The sequence below is a fragment of the Cryptomeria japonica genome, chromosome 9 (assembly GCF_030272615.1).
Source record: "Cryptomeria japonica chromosome 9, Sugi_1.0, whole genome shotgun sequence".
NCBI lineage: Eukaryota > Viridiplantae > Streptophyta > Pinopsida > Cupressales > Cupressaceae > Cryptomeria > Cryptomeria japonica.
Window position 1 is genome coordinate 253,859,357 of NC_081413.1, and position 17,479 is coordinate 253,876,835.

At 36.0% G+C, this 17,479-nt stretch overlaps 1 protein-coding gene across 2 annotated transcripts in view; it reads left to right on the plus strand.

Moving 5' to 3' along the window:
- Positions 1-17,479, plus strand: part of LOC131034485 (SUMO-activating enzyme subunit 2) — a 101,763-nt gene that overhangs the window by 24,667 nt on the left and 59,617 nt on the right. For both annotated transcript variants that reach the window (XM_059211347.1, XM_057965992.2), the window contains 2 exons: positions 9,556-9,639; positions 9,777-9,995. In XM_059211347.1, coding sequence (XP_059067330.1) covers positions 9,556-9,639; positions 9,777-9,995 — 303 coding nt within the window. The remainder of the gene's footprint in view (positions 1-9,555; positions 9,640-9,776; positions 9,996-17,479) is intronic.

Here is a 17,479-nt window from a genome sequence, read left to right on the forward strand (position 1 = left end):
CCCCTAATTAGTTATACGTCAAGTTTAAATTAACCTAAATTTGCTCAAATCTTACTTTTGTATGCTGTTCCTGCAACACAAAAGTAGAGAACACATATGAATTAATACTTATAAATTGAAACATATACAAATGAATTAGATTGAGTGATACAATTCTTTAATGTATTAATTACCATTAGTATTATATTTTTTAAATAAAATCAGATTGTAGGTTAGTTGCCATTCTTTATTATCCAATTCTTAGTGCACTAGGGTAGGCTAGCTGGATAGGGTGTCCAAGAGACCTTCCACCCTAGGCCCAAGAGCAGATGCTACATCCCTCTTGGCTCCATGTGGTGGGTGTTAAGCATCCATCATGGAGTGGCATACCCAGTGAGGTGTTGAGCATCCATCATGGAGTGGCATACCCAGTGAGGTGTCCTATCGCTGTTCCCCCTCATCACAACCACCTCCTCTCTTAAGCCCACGAGCAGATGCTTCATCCCTCTTGGCTCCATGTGGCAGGGGTTAGGCATCCACTATGGAGTGGTGTACCTAAGAGAGGCTCCCACATACATTAAGCAATGAGTTTGCAATTTATAAGTCTTGTAGGGGTTACAAGTTTCCTTAGTTTAAGATTATTATACCATCATATTGATCATAATAGATCACACTGTATGAGTAAAAAATGAGCAGATTGTAGAATACATGCAGTGAATGATCATAACAACGATCTGCTATCAATAATAGTATGCAGAGAATATTATCAGAAATATGCACAGAACTTCATACCAGAATATAGTCTTATCTTAACAATAGTTGCAGATTCAATCTCTTTATTATGTTCACCTCTTCCAGCATTGTTCGATGCCTTTCCTTTGAGTGGTTGTTATGCTGTATATAAACCCTCGATTTGTATGGAAAGTCATGTCTTTCCAAATAGTCACTATCCTTGCAAAGGTGGTGACTCCTCATATCATGTCTTTTGCCTTAACTAATTAATCTACTGCTGATTATCACACTTGATCAAGGTTTATTAATAATACTTGTTAATGTAAACACAATTCTTATCATTTCATTAATTCATTTACTAACATGCTAATGCTACATTGACGTATAATAAGATCTCTGCCTGGATTGGTATTGCTGCTCTGCAATAATTAAATGTGCCTTTTTGTATAGTGCTCATTGTTTTTAGATCATCCTATGCATCAGCCTTATATATGCCTTTGTTTGAGTATGTATTAGAATAATATCTTTCTCTTTGTGTTATTAATGGTCATTTAAGTTGTTTCTAATTTCGCCTCTAGTTAATGATTGTTTCTTTTAGAAACATCATCTTTGTAACTCTATTTAAAGGAGCTTTGTCTCCTTGATTAATTGAACAACATCGATTCTTTGAAATCCATATGCTTTTGCATTTGTATTATGGTATCAGAGCAGAAAGAAAATTTTTGTTTTTTCTAAAAATTTTTGAATGAAATTTTTCATCACTGAAAAAACAAATCTAGGGCCTGTGATTTTTTCAGAATTCGAATTTCAATTTTTTTTTTTCTCAAGGGTTTTCTTTCAGGCGGTTTTTTCTACTGTTCTTCGTGTTTTTTGTGGTGGATTTCTTTTTAACCAGACCTTCGTCCCGCGATGCCATTAATCCTTTGCGTGTGACGCGATTTTTTCCACTTGTAAATTTTTTTCTGCCATTTTTGGACGGAAATCTGCATTTTCAATTAGGGTTTTGACCCTTTAGATCAAGTCGAATTTTTTTTCCGATTGTAGATTCTTGGTGGGTTTTTCGAGAGCTCAACTGGGCTGTTTTCAAAATTTTGTGCATCGTTTTCCGTGCCTCAAATTTTGTGCCAATGGATTTCAATTTTGATTTCAGATTCTTTTTGGGTTTTTCGCAAGGATTTTTGGGTTGTCTTCGGATTTTTTTGGGTCAGCCGTAAAATTTTCTCGAAATTTGTGCCAGTCGTACTTCATCTGTTTTTTGAAGTCTATACTTGTATCTGCCTCTATTTTTTGCATTGGAATTTGTGCCTGGGCTTGTCTCAGTGCATTGAACCTCATACCTCAGGTTTTGTGCACTTAGCATCTTCTCAGTGCCTCGGTTTTCGTGCCTCGAAAAGCGTGAAGATGGCTTATGGGCATCGATGTTTGTTTCGGTTTTTAATATTATTTTACTTGAAAAAAATTCTGATGGGTTTTAATATTTTTTTCCCTTAAAAAAGTCTTTGGGTTTTTAAATATTTTTTGCCCCTGTAAAAAAATAATCATGGGAGGGTTTATGATTTTTTCCTCAAAAATTGTACTTTGTTGCAGTCTGTTTTTAGTCGCACCTAGAGTTGTTGTGCGGACATCTGCACTAGTCTCTTGTTTGCAGTGTATTTTTGGGCATCTTGCTTATCTGCAATAGTTTGGAGGGTTTGCCGATTTTTTCCTCAAAATCGTGACAACTGTTCTTGGTGTGTCTCTAGGTACAGGGAGGAACAGTTCTCCAACATCAGGTTGGACGGTTGGTGTTGTTTTGGGTATCTCCAAAAGTTCTGCAGTTTCTGGGAGGGTTGGTGGCAAGCTCATCTCAAGTGGCAGAGTTAGTGGCAGGCTCTTGTCTTCTGTTGCAGCGTGTTCTGAGAAGAAGGGGGCAACCTTCTCTGTTATTTCTCTTGGTAGTTAGAACGATGACCATTAAGAGAGGGTATTAGAATAATATCTTTCTCTTTGTGTTATTAATGGTCATTTAATCATCTTTGTAACTCTATTTAAAGGAGCTTTGTCTCCTTGTTTAATTGAACAACATCGATTCTTTGAAATCCAAATGCTTTTGCATCTGTATTAGTATGGAGATGGTCTATAACTTCATAACAGTTCTGATCCGATCTGATTGATGGTGTTCTCACTGGATGCTTTGATTCCTTTCCTTTATATCTCTCAATCAGAGGGAGGTGCCACCTCTCGGTCTATAACATCATAACAGTTCTGATCCGATCTGATTGATGGTGTTCTCACTGGATGCTTTGATTCCTTTCCTTTATATCTCTCAATCAGAGGGAGGTGCCACCTCTCTTCATCATGTATGCAATTTGGCAAAAGACACACCCTTTGAAAGAATGCAACTCTTAATTATTTCTGCCATTTGTGTTATTAATGGTCATTTAAGTTGTTTCTTATTTCGCCTCTAGTTAATGATTGTTTCTTTTAAAAACATCATCTTTGTAACTCTATTTAAAGGAGCTTTGTCTCCTTGATTAATTGAACAACATCGATTCTTTGAAATCCATATGCTTTTGCATCTGTATTAGTATGGAGATGGTCTATAACTTCATAACAGTTTTGATCCGATCTGATTGATGGTGTTAGTATGGAGATGGTCTATAACTTCATAACAGTTCTGATCCGATCTGATTGATGGTGTTTTCACTGGATGCTTTGATTCCTTTCCTTTATATCTCTCAACCAGAGGGAGGTGCCACCTCTCTTCATCATGTATGCAATTTGGCAAAAGACACACCCTTTGAAAGAATGCAACTCTTAATTATTTCTGCCCTTTGAAAGGGACACAACTCTATACAATCAGATCTGTACTTTTATTTAAATCAGATCTGCACATCTGATTCCCCAAATCATCCCCCTCAAATGAGGTTCTCTTCTCCCTTTTATAGCTCATTTTTGAGGGAGTCCCAACTTTTCATTTCATGTCTTTTGACCATTCATTAACTTAATTAAAATTTAATTATATTTAATATATTCTTTTATATTTTAATTCTAATCTTATTATTATTATTTACCTTTTAATTCTATTTCAAAGTGGGGATATTACAATGCATCCATCCCGTTTTGGCAAGCCTGAATGTTGGACTTGCCTTTGCATACTCATCTGGACTCTAAGATTGGCAAGCTGTGAGTTAATATTTGAGTAACTCGCTTTTAAAAAACCTGTGAATACTTGCTGAGTATGTGAGTGATTGGTGAATTTGCAAACTATGGTTTTGACAAGGTGACTTGCTTGTTTTTAGACATTGTAATAACATTGTCTCAGATTTTTCACCTAGGCATTTTAATTTTTGTTGAAATGCAATTTGTCTGCAGCTCTTTACATTCTTGTCTGTAGATCAATTGTCATTTCTTCCTTAGCAGGAAATTTTTTATAGAGTTTTTTGTTGAATCTATGATCAGATTTTTGGGTAAGCAGATATAGGACAATTCAATCAAATTTGCACAGCATATACCCTGGGAAAACCCTCCAACACGAGGGAGGAAAACCCAGCAACAAGTATCTCTTATTATTTATTTAATCAATTCAATTACAATGTGGCCAACACAAAGCCAATAAAGAGGCCAATTACAAGGCCGATCTGCACAACAATAATAACATCAATATAATGGATGTGTCGTCCTCCTTGAAGTAGATATCGATCTGCTATATGAAACTATGAATGCATGAAGTATAAGGCGAATGTATTGATGAAAGAATCGATACCAAAGATGAGGACTTCGACCTCATTATATACCTGATTGTCCTTTCTCATGAGTCGGCCCTCTTCACAAGAGGGATAAGTCTTGATAAGGTGGCGACTATCCAAGGCGAAGAGATATGTCCCTTAGTTATGTCGGCCCCATAATAAATACAACTTGGATGGTGATCGGCCCACATAGCAAATATAAAACATAACGTATTACTATCTTTGAGATGTCTCCCGCCGCTAAACACATTAGCCGATAATACGTCAACACTTCTGCATAGCTCAGTTGCGTCATTCCTACTTGACATGGTCAGTTGGTGGTAGGGGTTTTGAATTTGGAAAGATTCTTTAACATTTCAATAGTTTTCTTCCCCACAAGAGTAAGGTTCACTGTGCATGCATGCACCATTATTCTGCAGGCAACTTTAGCCTTCACAAATGGAATCTGCTGTTCTCAATTAAAATTCACACCCCCCCCTTTCAGTGGGGGTAGGAATGTCGCCAAACATAACCCCTCACAACAACTAATCTACTGACTACCAGCCGAATTTTAGGGGCCCTCCTTGTTAATCAGCCTACAGTGAATAATGAATCAGCCTACTAGAATTTGTTAGCCAGCCTGTTAATGGCATCAGTAAATTAATCTGCCAAATTAGTAAGGTTTTTCTTATATTGTTGGTCTGTATCCCCTATATGCTGTTTTACTTCTAGGAGTAACTGGTGCTCATTTTTTTCAGTGTTTGGCTGTGACTGTTTGCATCCATCCCATGATTTGAAGCCTATGTGTTGGACTTGCCAAATACTTATGCAAGTTTGCATACTCGTTCGGACTCAAGATCGGCAAGCTTGAAATTTGAGTAGCTCATTTTAAAAAAAGACCTGTGAATACTTGCTGAGTATATGAGTACTTACCAGGTATACGAGTACTCGGGGAGAATGCCAACAATGGTTATGACAAGGTGACTTGTTTTTTGAGACTTTGTGATAACATTGTCGAATTTTTTTCACCTGGGCATTTTAATTTTTATTGAAATGCGATTTGTCTGTAGCTCTGTATGTTCTATCTGTAGATCAGTTGACATTTCTTCCTTAGCAGCAAATTTTTCATAGAGCTTCTGCATAGACAGTCATTTGATGGTAGGGGTTTTCAATTTGGAAAGGTTCTTTTGCATTTCAATTATTTTCTCTCCCACAAGAGTAAGGTTTTTCTTCTACTGTTGGTTCATATCCCCTATTATTTTTTCCCTACTAGTAGAAACTGGTGCCTATTTTTTAGGGTACAGATCATATTTGCATCTTGATGTTGATCAAAAAGTACCAATATTTTTTGTAACTATCTCTGGTTTTTTGAAGTACTGATGGGTGATGATGAAAACAAGACACTGGATTGATAGCCATCATGTTGTTTTCACATAAAAGGTTAATAAAACAGAAAATCACACTGTTAGGGGTGCCAATTTGCAAAGTGCTCTATTCTGAAGCGATTTTATTTTGTATGGTAGGGAGCACTATTGTGTGACATGTATATCTCTACTTTGATTCATCTGACCAATTGTATGTGGTTGAGTGTGAGTCTTCATTGATATTTTGAGCTCTTGACAACATCTTCTGAGGTCAGTTTCATCAAATTGCCACTGCTCACAATGAATTGCAGATAGTTTCCATCATCCATAAAGGTGAGTGGAAGTAACAATTAATGTCATTTGGATTTGAGGGAAATACTTATGTTCTGGTGACAATGGTGTAGGGGCTGGCCTCAATAATTTGCTTTCCCCTTATCCCACATGGACAATGGTGTTGCTCTGGAGGATTGTGTAGGAGTCAGCGTTGGGTATGTATGTCAGCAGTCAATAGTCTTACCCAGTGCAACATTATTAGTTTGGGTGTTGTTCGCTCTTTTGGATGTGGCACTACTTTTTTGTGTCTTTTTGTGCACTCTTATGAGAGGAAGTCTTCTTTGGAGGAGGCTTTTTCTGAAAGTGTTGGTATTGTAGTATATGGTTAGACTTTATGCCATTGTTATTGGGAGTGGTTTCTTGCCTTTACCTTTAAACTTTTATTTTTTCTTGACCGTATATTAATAAGCTTCTCTCTGTGTCTTAAACTTCAATTATTCCATCTCTTTTTGGATTTATAACTGCAAGTTGCTGACTGTTTTTTAGATTGTCACATGCACCAACTTTTAGAATTCTCTCTGTCTGGCATACGAAATCATCTGAATTGACATGTTTCTTGTAGTCCGACCTCAATGAATGAGACTTATAAACATGGAACAAATGGTACTGATACTAGAGACTTGAATTTGGTTTTCAATTTGGTCGACAAACCACTAAATTGCAGAAACTAATGTGATATGAAAGGGATTAAGTGAAACAGAGGAAATGAATCCAGTAAACACAATTCGTGGTGCAATGTAAATGAAAATTTTATTAACAATGACAGTAAGAGCCAACAATCGTTGAGAAGAGATCTATAGTGTCTCTTCTCCCCTTTGAGTTTTATATGTGGATGACAATTTCTTTTCATCTGTTTCAAACAATAATTGAAGAGCGTAAAAATATAAAACTAAGTGATTCTTGTAATATGAAAAGTCATGACAAACATTCCTTCAAGAATTTGGGAGGAACAATTATTCAGTTTTTTATTTTGCTTTTTTGTGCCTTCCTGAGTGGTTTTGGGGGCCAAAAACTTGTTCAAGGATTGGACACACATTCATGTTTTACATGTCATAAGTTTCTATACTTTTTGAATGGGGTTGCTTTGACTGCCAGTTGGAAACTTTCAATTCCCACCATATGCCCCATCAGTGTTTTTGCTATTAGAATCTGGGTCATTTATTGAGGTAGGTAATGAACTGTTCATCGTGATTGGTTTTTTGTTTGCTTTCTTCTAAATGAGTGAGTTGCACCTGAGGAGGAGACGCAATTTGAATATCCTCATCCTCCTTATCTTCAAACAATGCTCCAAAGCAAACTTTAATTTAAATGACTTTCTTTTTCCTGCATGCTTTGCTCATTGTCATATTGTTCTCCCTTTTTAGTTCTTCTACCCCCTTCTTTTTGTTCCTTTCTCTTGCTTGGACAGTATATTTTGATCTCCACTTGTTTCTTTACTTTCATTGTTGATAAATGGATGTAGTTGCTTATCCGGTATCCCTCTTTGCACTTACCTTGCTGTATCTATTTTTTCTGTTTCACTTTCCCTGCTGTATTTTATTTATACCTGTCTAGATACACATACACTTATCTGCCGAGGGGCGGTGGATCTGCTAGCCATCTAATAGATATAGGTCTATAAGGATGCTAGGAGGCTGAACTTAAAAGGAATGGAAAATGATGTCAATCTTCAGTTGAAGGAGTCTTAAACAGCTTCCAAACACCAATAAGGGAGTAGAGTGGCATGCTTGTCCCTGTTAGCTAACCTTGATGGGATCTAAGGTGATTAGGCTCCCACTTTTATTCCACTGAGAAGCTGAAAATTCAGGTTGGTATCCGGACGGTCCAAGAAAAAGGATTATATTTGCAAAAACCAAAGGCACATGATGGTATTAGCAGGTTTTTCCTTAAGATATTTAGTCTCCTTATAAATTAGGCCAGACACTTTACATGAAAGGATAATTCTATCTTATATTGAAAAGATGGCATGGCTAACAAAAGACTCCAAATGTGGTGGCTGGGTTACCACTGTTGAATTCAAGTTCATTGAAAACATCCTTAGATATGTAAAGGAACCAACTTGCAACAGTTGAAAAAACAGTATTAATAGGCTTTAATTGTGTTCATCCTGGGGCTTATCAAAATGGAAAAGGAGGCCTTATCTTGAGTCAAGCAATATCTGTGAACAAGAGACTGTATGCTAGCATACTTATAATGTTTGGCCAAACCTGGCATAGGTTGGTCAAATCTGGAATCTTTTTAATGGAGCATTCTAGTTCATATGATTCCTGGTTTAAAATCAATAAAAAAAATCTTGAAAAGGAGCACAATTTTTTTTTAATTTCCGTGCTCTTTCATCCAAATCTAGTAGGAGATGGGAGATGAATGCATCATAACTATTTTACAATATTTTCTCTCTAATCTCTCTCTTTCATAATTGCATCACAGGACTAATTTTTGGTGTCCTGGTTCCCCTGAAATTTGTTTGATATCAGGTGATTGCTGGTGTATGGTAATCATTGGTGTAGATGGAGTGGCGACCATTAAGTTTAAATAACCTGTTTATAGCAAATTTTGAAATGTTGATTTTTAATATAGACACCTAAAAAATGTTTTTTTCATATATTCAAACAGTTATATCTTTGCATGTTCCTGTTAATTGTTAATTGTTATGAAATCACTTTTTATTCACGTTGCTATCACCATCAGTTTGCTTTAAAGTTTAGGCAAAATCATATTTTTTTGTCTGCCAAAGAGATGCTCAATAATTTAGCAAAAGCTTATCTTAAAATCAAGACACAAGGGCCTTTCAAGAGAAAGCATTTATGTCCATCTATTCTCCCAGTCTAAGTGCCTGGATGCCTCAAGGTACCCTTGTCTAATTCATCTGGCATATTTAGATATGAAGATGGCACACCAGAATTTTTGTCAAAACAAGATATGCCTAGGATATCGGAGTATCATATCCCAGGGCTTCAAAGCTGTAGTGTCTACCCATACTCAAATCAGTTAGCTTACATTCTGTCATCATTCATGGCATAATGGTTCACATAAATTTTGACTTCATCCTGTCCATTTTGAATCCAGATCCTTGGTTCTTAAGATTTCTGGCTCAGATGCTACATACGGGTAAACTTAGAAAGTATGTTTTGTAAAAAGTGTCTTCTATCTACCTCATGGACAAGGATAGAGGTATCCATTGTTCATCTCCTATTCTACTTATAATTCACTTTAACTAAACTTACAATACTGTAGCAATCTGCTGTTGCAGACAGTAATATTTCTGATAAGATGTTCCTTAGGTTTTATTTTTGTATGACATGGAGGACGGGCCATCATAAGTTCTCATTTGTTCACATAGAATTGCAACTTTCTTTGGTAGTTATGAATATATGTCACTTACAATCTTTCAAAGACATTGACAGGGTCTTTTTTTCTTATTTCTTATTTCGTTCTTGCAGATTGACATGGACACAATTGAAGTTAGTAACTTGAACAGGCAATTCTTGTTCCGGAAAGTGCATGTGGGGCAATCCAAAGCCAAGGCAAGGGTTCAATGTTGCTTTATTTAGCTTCTCCGAGTCAAAGAAGCTCAATGTTTAATGGTTCTGCTATCTTGATAGTTTTTTGGCTTGTGTCATTTTTCTGGTACCGATCATTTTCATTGGACATTATGTGCCAGGTTGCAAGGGAAGCAATACTGAAATTCAAGCCAGACATGAACATAGTTGCATATCATGCAAATGTGAAGGATCCTGAATTCAATGTGGATTTTTTCAAGCAGTTCAATGTGGTGTTAAATGGGCTGGATAACCTGGATGCACGGAGACATGTCAATAGGCTTTGTTTGGCTACAGAAGTTCCATTGGTAGAAAGTGGCACGACTGGGTATTTGGGACAGGTATTCAATGTCGTACAATATAAACAATTTAATATCATATCATTTATTTTGCAAGGGCAATTATGCTATTTGGTAGTAATTCCTTCTTATTGCATTTCTCTTTTAAGTGTTTTTTTCGGTTTTGCGGTATTAGAACTCTTCTTATTTATATGCAACATTTAACCTTTTCATTGTAGATGATGGATAATTATATCTTTAGGGAAGATTTTTCCAAATGTGTAATTAATTGGTTTTGAGAGACTTGGGGTTGCAGTGTTGGTGGAGGCTATCTATGCTTGAAAGAGAATTGAAAACTCCTTTCTGTAGCGTCACATTACAAAATGCAAAAGCTATTATGAATATTCTGTTTTCATAATTATTGGCTTTGTGAATGGAATTTGTTAAGTATGTCTTATGAACTTATTGAGTAGATTGAAAAATGAATTTATTCATTGTTGGAATTTATTAGTGTTAAAAAGTTCTCTTTGTGATATGTGTGAGCTCTTTAGATGAAGAAAGATATACAAATGAATTAGGGATTTTGTCATTGAAAATTAGTGATTTTTTGAATTTGAATGAATAAGCTTGGATCTCTTTCATTGGTTGTGGTGTTGAAACTTTGGATTGCTATTCACCTACATAAAGTTTTTGATTGAGAAAGTTTGGGTCTTGCTAGTTCTTATTAACAAGTTTGATCATAGACTAGAAAAGTAGTGTTTCTTCAAGTTTTTGGGATGGGGGGAGAGGTTTTTAGGGACACCAAAAATTTGATGACGGTGGGTTGTAATGTCCCCTTTTGTTAATGCTCTAGTTTTTGCCCTAAAATCACAATCCCAAGTAAAGTAAGAAATGAAATAGAGATATCATATACCAATTAGATCCTGATTGAGACTCCTCAATCATGTTAGATATAAAATTGATCTTTCCTACTAGTTATCTTAATCATCATTGTAGATTACATAATGTGCATGTGGGATTTAATATACTTTCCCTAACAATCCATCCACATTATGGAGCCCCCTGGATTATCATATAAGGCGCCTTGAGCCTATCCATCAAGCCGATGAAAACCGTCACAAATAATGCATTCAGAAGCGATACTAGATTATGTAGTTGTCAAAGCCCAGCCCGCTGAGGAAATTTTATGAACCCTAGCGCTGTGTATAAATGTTAAATAATATAAATATATTATAAGGTCGTGATGGAGTTTCCGAGCTTATAATATATTTATTATTTAATATATAATATTTAACATGTTTATTATTTATATATTAATAACTTAAAATTTTAAACACAATTATATTATAATGGTTTTTAAATTTATTATAATGTATCAAAAATTTAATTAAACATTGTTTTATTTTTAATTATTTTAATCTATAAATATAACTATCTATACTAATTTTCAATTTAATATAATAGTATTTTATTTTAAGAAATAATAAATTTGATCATTTTATTCAATTTATTATATTTTATAATATTATTTCAATGCTATTTAGCAATGTTAAATTATTTTGATAATTTAATAAATTTACTCTTTAATATTTAAAAAAATTCAAATTTATATAAAGCAATTTTTTTCCAAATTTTTTATCCTTGCCGAACTTCATCCGAATTTTATTGTTGCCAAACTCTAATTCGAAGTCAAACCTTGTGACTGAGGCAATATTAGAGTATAGGTAGGTGTTCAATAGATTGTCAAAAGTGTTGTCTTTGTTATTGCAAGCCATGGTGTGGTCTTAGTGGTACTACAAGAAGGCGTATTGACTATTATGGATGTTTGATCAACTAATGACTAAGTCATTTCAGAGTTATCTATATAGATGAATCGGTTTGCTATCTAGAAAGTCTTGTCGGATTGACATGTGGCATGTTTATGTCATGGTATGGTTATGTGATGGTATTCCACAAATGGTTGAGAGTGTTGAGTCCTTTGGGCTTCCAAGCTAACAATTTAGGGTTACATCTGGTTCATGGCATAGATGGAATAGGTTGACCCTTGATGATTTGATGGTGTGATGATGTTTTGTAAATGTGTTTGAGGTTGTACATTGAAGTTTGTAGATTGAGGAAGGCTGTAAGGCGACTAATTGTTTTTGGATTCTGATTTGCTATATTAATACAATTGTTAATTCTCCTCTGCTGCTGGGTTTTTTCCTGAAAGGGTTTCTCATACAAATCCTTGTCTAAGGCGACTAATTGTTTTTGGATTCTGATTTTCTATATTAATACAATTGTTAATTCTCCTCTGCTGCTGGGTTTTTTCCTGAAAGGGTTTCTCATACAAATCCTTGTCTCATGTGTATGCAATTTGTGTAAGATCTAATGTTCTTTCATAATATTTTCTAATTGATTTTTAATATCAACATAATTGTCAGTTGGAGCACATAGTCTTAAGGTTTTCGATGATTAGTTATCAGTTACATTGGGATCTTTCCCAACATGTGGAAGGTCAAGGGTCTTCTGCTATTAGAGCTGCTTTAAGCTTCTCCTTTAGTGATGCATGCAATCCAAAGAGCTTGAGTATTACTGATGAGTATTTTGATGCTACCTGCAGGTTGCTTGGGTCACATTGCATGGTATCATGGTCTTAAATTTTGTGCTAAGTTAAATCCTGTCATTGGTTTAAGCCGGTAAAGTAGTTCTAGGCTTTGTTGTGTGTTTGTTCTTTAATGGTAGGAAAACATGTATTTAGCTTTAAATCACATAAACTCTCTTTAATGGGAGGAGGAATAAACTTATCTTAGCTTGTTTAACCTCAAAAATCAATTTATCAACTTTAATAAGGGAAAAGCATTGGATTATACTGATAAGAGGTAATGGTTAGGGTAGTCATTTTGACGAGGAGAAAAGAGATGGAAAAAATAGGGAGAACACTAAAGAAAGTCATTCAGTTAATAAACCTATAGAAGTGGTTTTAAAGCACATCAGAAAGAGGGATATGTAGGGGCAATTGTTTGGAGATGCAAAACGGTGGGCAGAGCTCTACAATTTGGGGGTTATGCTTGAGAATAGAGGATTGAACACGTTAAATGAAGAGGTCAGTCTTATCTTAGAAATATGTCATAATCTGCCAATGGAAATTGAAATTGGTAGAGAGGAATTCAATGTCAATGGAAATTGAAATTAATAGTGAGGAATTTAGGTTTAAAATTATTGGAATGTCGTTTGCTTGCACTAGTGATTAAATCCTTCATAGAATTTTTTTGATGACTTGTGTAACTTCGATGATCAGGGTTTGCCCCAACAAAGATAATGGTCATGGAAGGTAGAAGTAGAGGCTTTAATGCAAATAAGAGTAATTTACACATTTATGAATATTGAAGCTATAGCACCGATTTTTACATATATATGGAAATTATTTCATAACTATTTTGAATAGTAGTGGATGGTTTAAAAATAGAAAATAAAGCAATTTTCCCTGGAATCAGAAAAGACACAAGAACCATGTTACCCGCAGGAAGTTGAGAGGGACTTTATGTGATGAAACTCATCAAAATACAAATTTTTAGTTTTTCGTAAATTTCTAGTTTTTTCTTTTGTATTTTGTGATTTGCAGGCCTTTTTCTATATTTGAATTGTTTTTGTTGCTCAAACCATGCTGATAGATTTCTAAACCCTTTCATCATGTTGTTCACATTCTAATCTATTTGATGCATCAAATGGTTTTGAATTAAGATCCACGATGGAGTTGTGCCCCTGGCAAAATGACATAGTTTTTCTGTATTTTATTAGTGTTTTGTCCTGCTTGCTTATTGGATGGTTCAGTCAAGAGTAAGAAATCAACTGAATGACGAACTCTCTCTTGCTGCAACATCTCACAAAACTTCATCAGGACACTTATAAGGGGTTAAGGCATGATTACAAAATGATTTTCAAAACAAGATCAAGAGATCAACATTGAGCAGGAAAATTTGGAAAACTAGCTATTCATACTTAAGGTAATCAAGCTCTTGTATGGATATGACTTAGAGGGATATTCAAGAATATATTCTACTGAATTATTACACCACAGCCATCTCTTCAAGACTTTTATTTGTTGATTTAAAATAGCAACCGATCAGATTTCAAAGGTTTTGAAACTCACTGATTTTGTAGATCAACTATGAACTTCATACATGAGGAAATATGCTGATTTTATTTCAAAGATGGAACATGAATACACAAATTTTCATGGGAGAATCTGAGCAACATCTCCCCTTACAAGACTGATCTAAAATAGATCTACAACCTTCCCAAGTGACACAAGACATAAAACCAACATTATGGGAAAATATACAACTATGAATGATGTTGGACTCTGTAGCCCAATGTTGCTCCTCTTAGATGAGCCAAAACTCCACCCTTCAGCTTCCAACCTGTGATGTTATAGCTAGGTCGGATGCCTTCTAGGGCCGACCTAGCACGTGTATGTGACTAATTGGCCTATTGGCCTTAGTCACGATTTATATGCAATAATCATAACTTGTATTGAAACGTGTTGAAACCTAAATCAATATATTGTAATTAAATTGCTCTTCTTGTCAGCCGACCTAGGGTGAATTGGAAGGCTAAGACACATATATATACAAAGTCTAAATCATTGTATCGAACACAATCAGCGGATACATTCTTCATTCAGCAATCTCCTTCAGCAGTGATCAGCGAACTATCACCCAAGGTCAGCGAATACTTCTAAGGACAGCGAATCAACTTCCAAGGACAGCTAACTACCTTTAGGAGCAGCGATCATCTTCAAGCACAGTGAATTCATTCAGAGGCAGCTAATCCACTTCATTATCAGCGAACAGTGCTTATAGCAGATAAGTCAATTGCACTGCTGTGCCCTAGTTTGGAAATCATCACTCTACTGTGCATATACTGCTGTTCTAAGTGCTTCAAGTGTTGAAGCAGACTTGTAAAGATACTTACTGATTATTGCATAATAAGATCTGATATTAATTGCTGGGTTTTTCACCTCCAAGAGGGAGGTTTTCCCAAGGTATTCTGGTGTCTTTTGTGTTCCTTGTATTGGTTTTCTGTTATTGCTATCTATATTTAACAGTCTGATCTAAAATTAGCATCTCCCACTTTCAACCTGTGAGAAAACATATGGGAAGCTATCTCAAACTTGTTCTCCACTTCTCCTTTTATCAATTTCTTCAATGTAGCTCCAAAGTGAGAAGATTTCCAAGAAGTAGTTTTGAAGAAAGATAAAGAGAGAAAGAAAGAGCTCCTCCGTCAATGTGGTGCTTGATACCAAAGTTGAGGGATTAATTAGGAGTGGAACTCCAAAACTAAGACTCGAGTGGCGCCATTGTCAAGAATAGTCAAATTTGACATGTGAGACTCAAACAAGGTTCCCACAATCTAGCAATAAATTGTTGGAATGCAAAACTCAATTGACATGCAAAGATTTCTCTTTGTTTCAACTCCTGCATCTGCATGCAACGTTTGGGAATCTAAGCATGGAAACAAAACGTTGCACATGCAAATTGCAACTCACTCTAATGTCAACTATGCAAACCAGTGTTTTGATTGCAAGTCATAACTTGTTAACACAGACCGTCTGCCACTGCACCAAAAGCTCAAACTCTTAGTGAGAGCACCACCGGAGAGGTTAGGGTGTTGGGAAGGGTTGAGGGAAACACATGACAATAGTCTAGCCCCCCCGAGCTGAGAGGTCCGTACTGGACACAGTTGACCACGAGGCGAGTTAGCTGTCACCCATGGGAGTTGAACCCTCCCCAGCAGAGTCACCAATTTTGTTAACATAGACTGGCTGTCACTGCACCAAAAGCTTGAACTGTTAGTGAGAGCACCATCAGAGAGGTTAGGGTGTCGGGAAGGGTTGAGGGTCCCATGCGACAACAAAACCTTAGGTGGCAAATGGAGTCTTCCACATTTTTTGGCACCAGTATGAGAGGGAAAGTGATTTGAATTTGAATTTCCCAATTTATTTAGAGCCAACAAATTAAATAGAAACAAATATGTTTTTTGATTGATACTGATTGCTCAATTTCCCAAGGTGCTCCTGCATTATTGGGTATTGCTGAATCTGCAACATGATGGTTCAAAATGGAAGCTTAAAGCTTTTCTCAAAAACCTTAGCTGGGGAAAAAAGAGCAATTGCAATGTGGTCCTTTAATGTCTTTATTTGATAATACAATCTGGAGAAATTTGAGTGGTTACAAGTCCTCCAGATTTTTTATTTTTTTAAGAGAACTGTATAACAAGTTGGCCTTCTATTCTGATTTGAAACAACTATGCAAACCAGTGTTTTGATTGCAAGTCATAACTTGTTAACACAGACCGTCTGCCACTGCACCAAAAGCTCAAACTCTTAGTGAGAGCACCACCGGAGAGGTTCGGGTGTTGGGAAGGGTTGAGGGAAACACATTACAATAGTCTAGCCCCCCGAGCTGAGAGGTCCGTACTGGACACAGTTGACCATGAGGCGAGTTAGCTGTCACCCGTGGGAGTCGAACCCTCCCCAGCAGAGTCGCCAATTTTGTTAACATAGACTGGCTGTCACTGCACCACAAGCCTGAACTGTTAGTGAGAGCACCATTGGAGAGGTTAGGGTGTCGGGAAGGGTTGAGGGTCCCATGTGACAACAAAACCTTAGGTGGCAAATGGAGTCTTCCACATTTTTTGGCACCAATTTGAGAGGGAAAGTGATTTGAATTTGAATTTCCCAATTTATTTAGAGCCAACAAATTAAATAGAAACAAATATGTTTTTTGATTGATACCGATTGCTCAATTTCCCAAGGTGCTCCTGCATTATTGTGTATTGCTGAATCTGCAACATGATGGTTAAAAATGGAAGCTTGAAGCTTTTTTCAAAAACCTTAGCTGGGTAAAAAAGAGCAATTGTAATCTGGTCCTTTAATGTCTTTATTTGATAATACAATCTGGAAAAATTTGAGTGGTTACAAGTCCTCCAGATTTTTTATATCTTTAAGAGAACTGTATAACAAGTTGGCCTCCTATTCTGATTTTAGCAACAGGTTGAATACAAAATGGAATGTTTATGGTCCTCCAACCACATGGTCCCTATGGTTTATGGTAATTTTAGCTTCTTGCCTTGAAGCAAAAATATATTGCATCAGGTGGCTGTTGCTCTGGTAGAGATGAGCTGTTTGGGAAATATTAAGGAAATGAAGAATGAATGTGCAAGACTCCTGTATGTGAGTGTTCTAAATTTATCCACCGTCTTTTCATTGACTGTATATTGGGTAAATAGTATTGGAAGAGAGCGATAAGGTTGGTTTGTGAAGACATATGGACTGGTATATTAGGTACCGTTAACCAAAATGTACATAAATTGTGGCTTATAAACAGAAGTACTGTGGCTACTGTGGAATAAAAAGTGGAATTTGGGTGTCTTCCAAGGGGAGAGAAGAATACCTACTGACTTCATTGGTGAAGTTACAGTTTGGTTAGTTATTTTGTGGGCAATTGGTTTCATCCTATAAAATAAGCCCATCTAGGGGAGTAAACTAGAAAAATAAATAAATA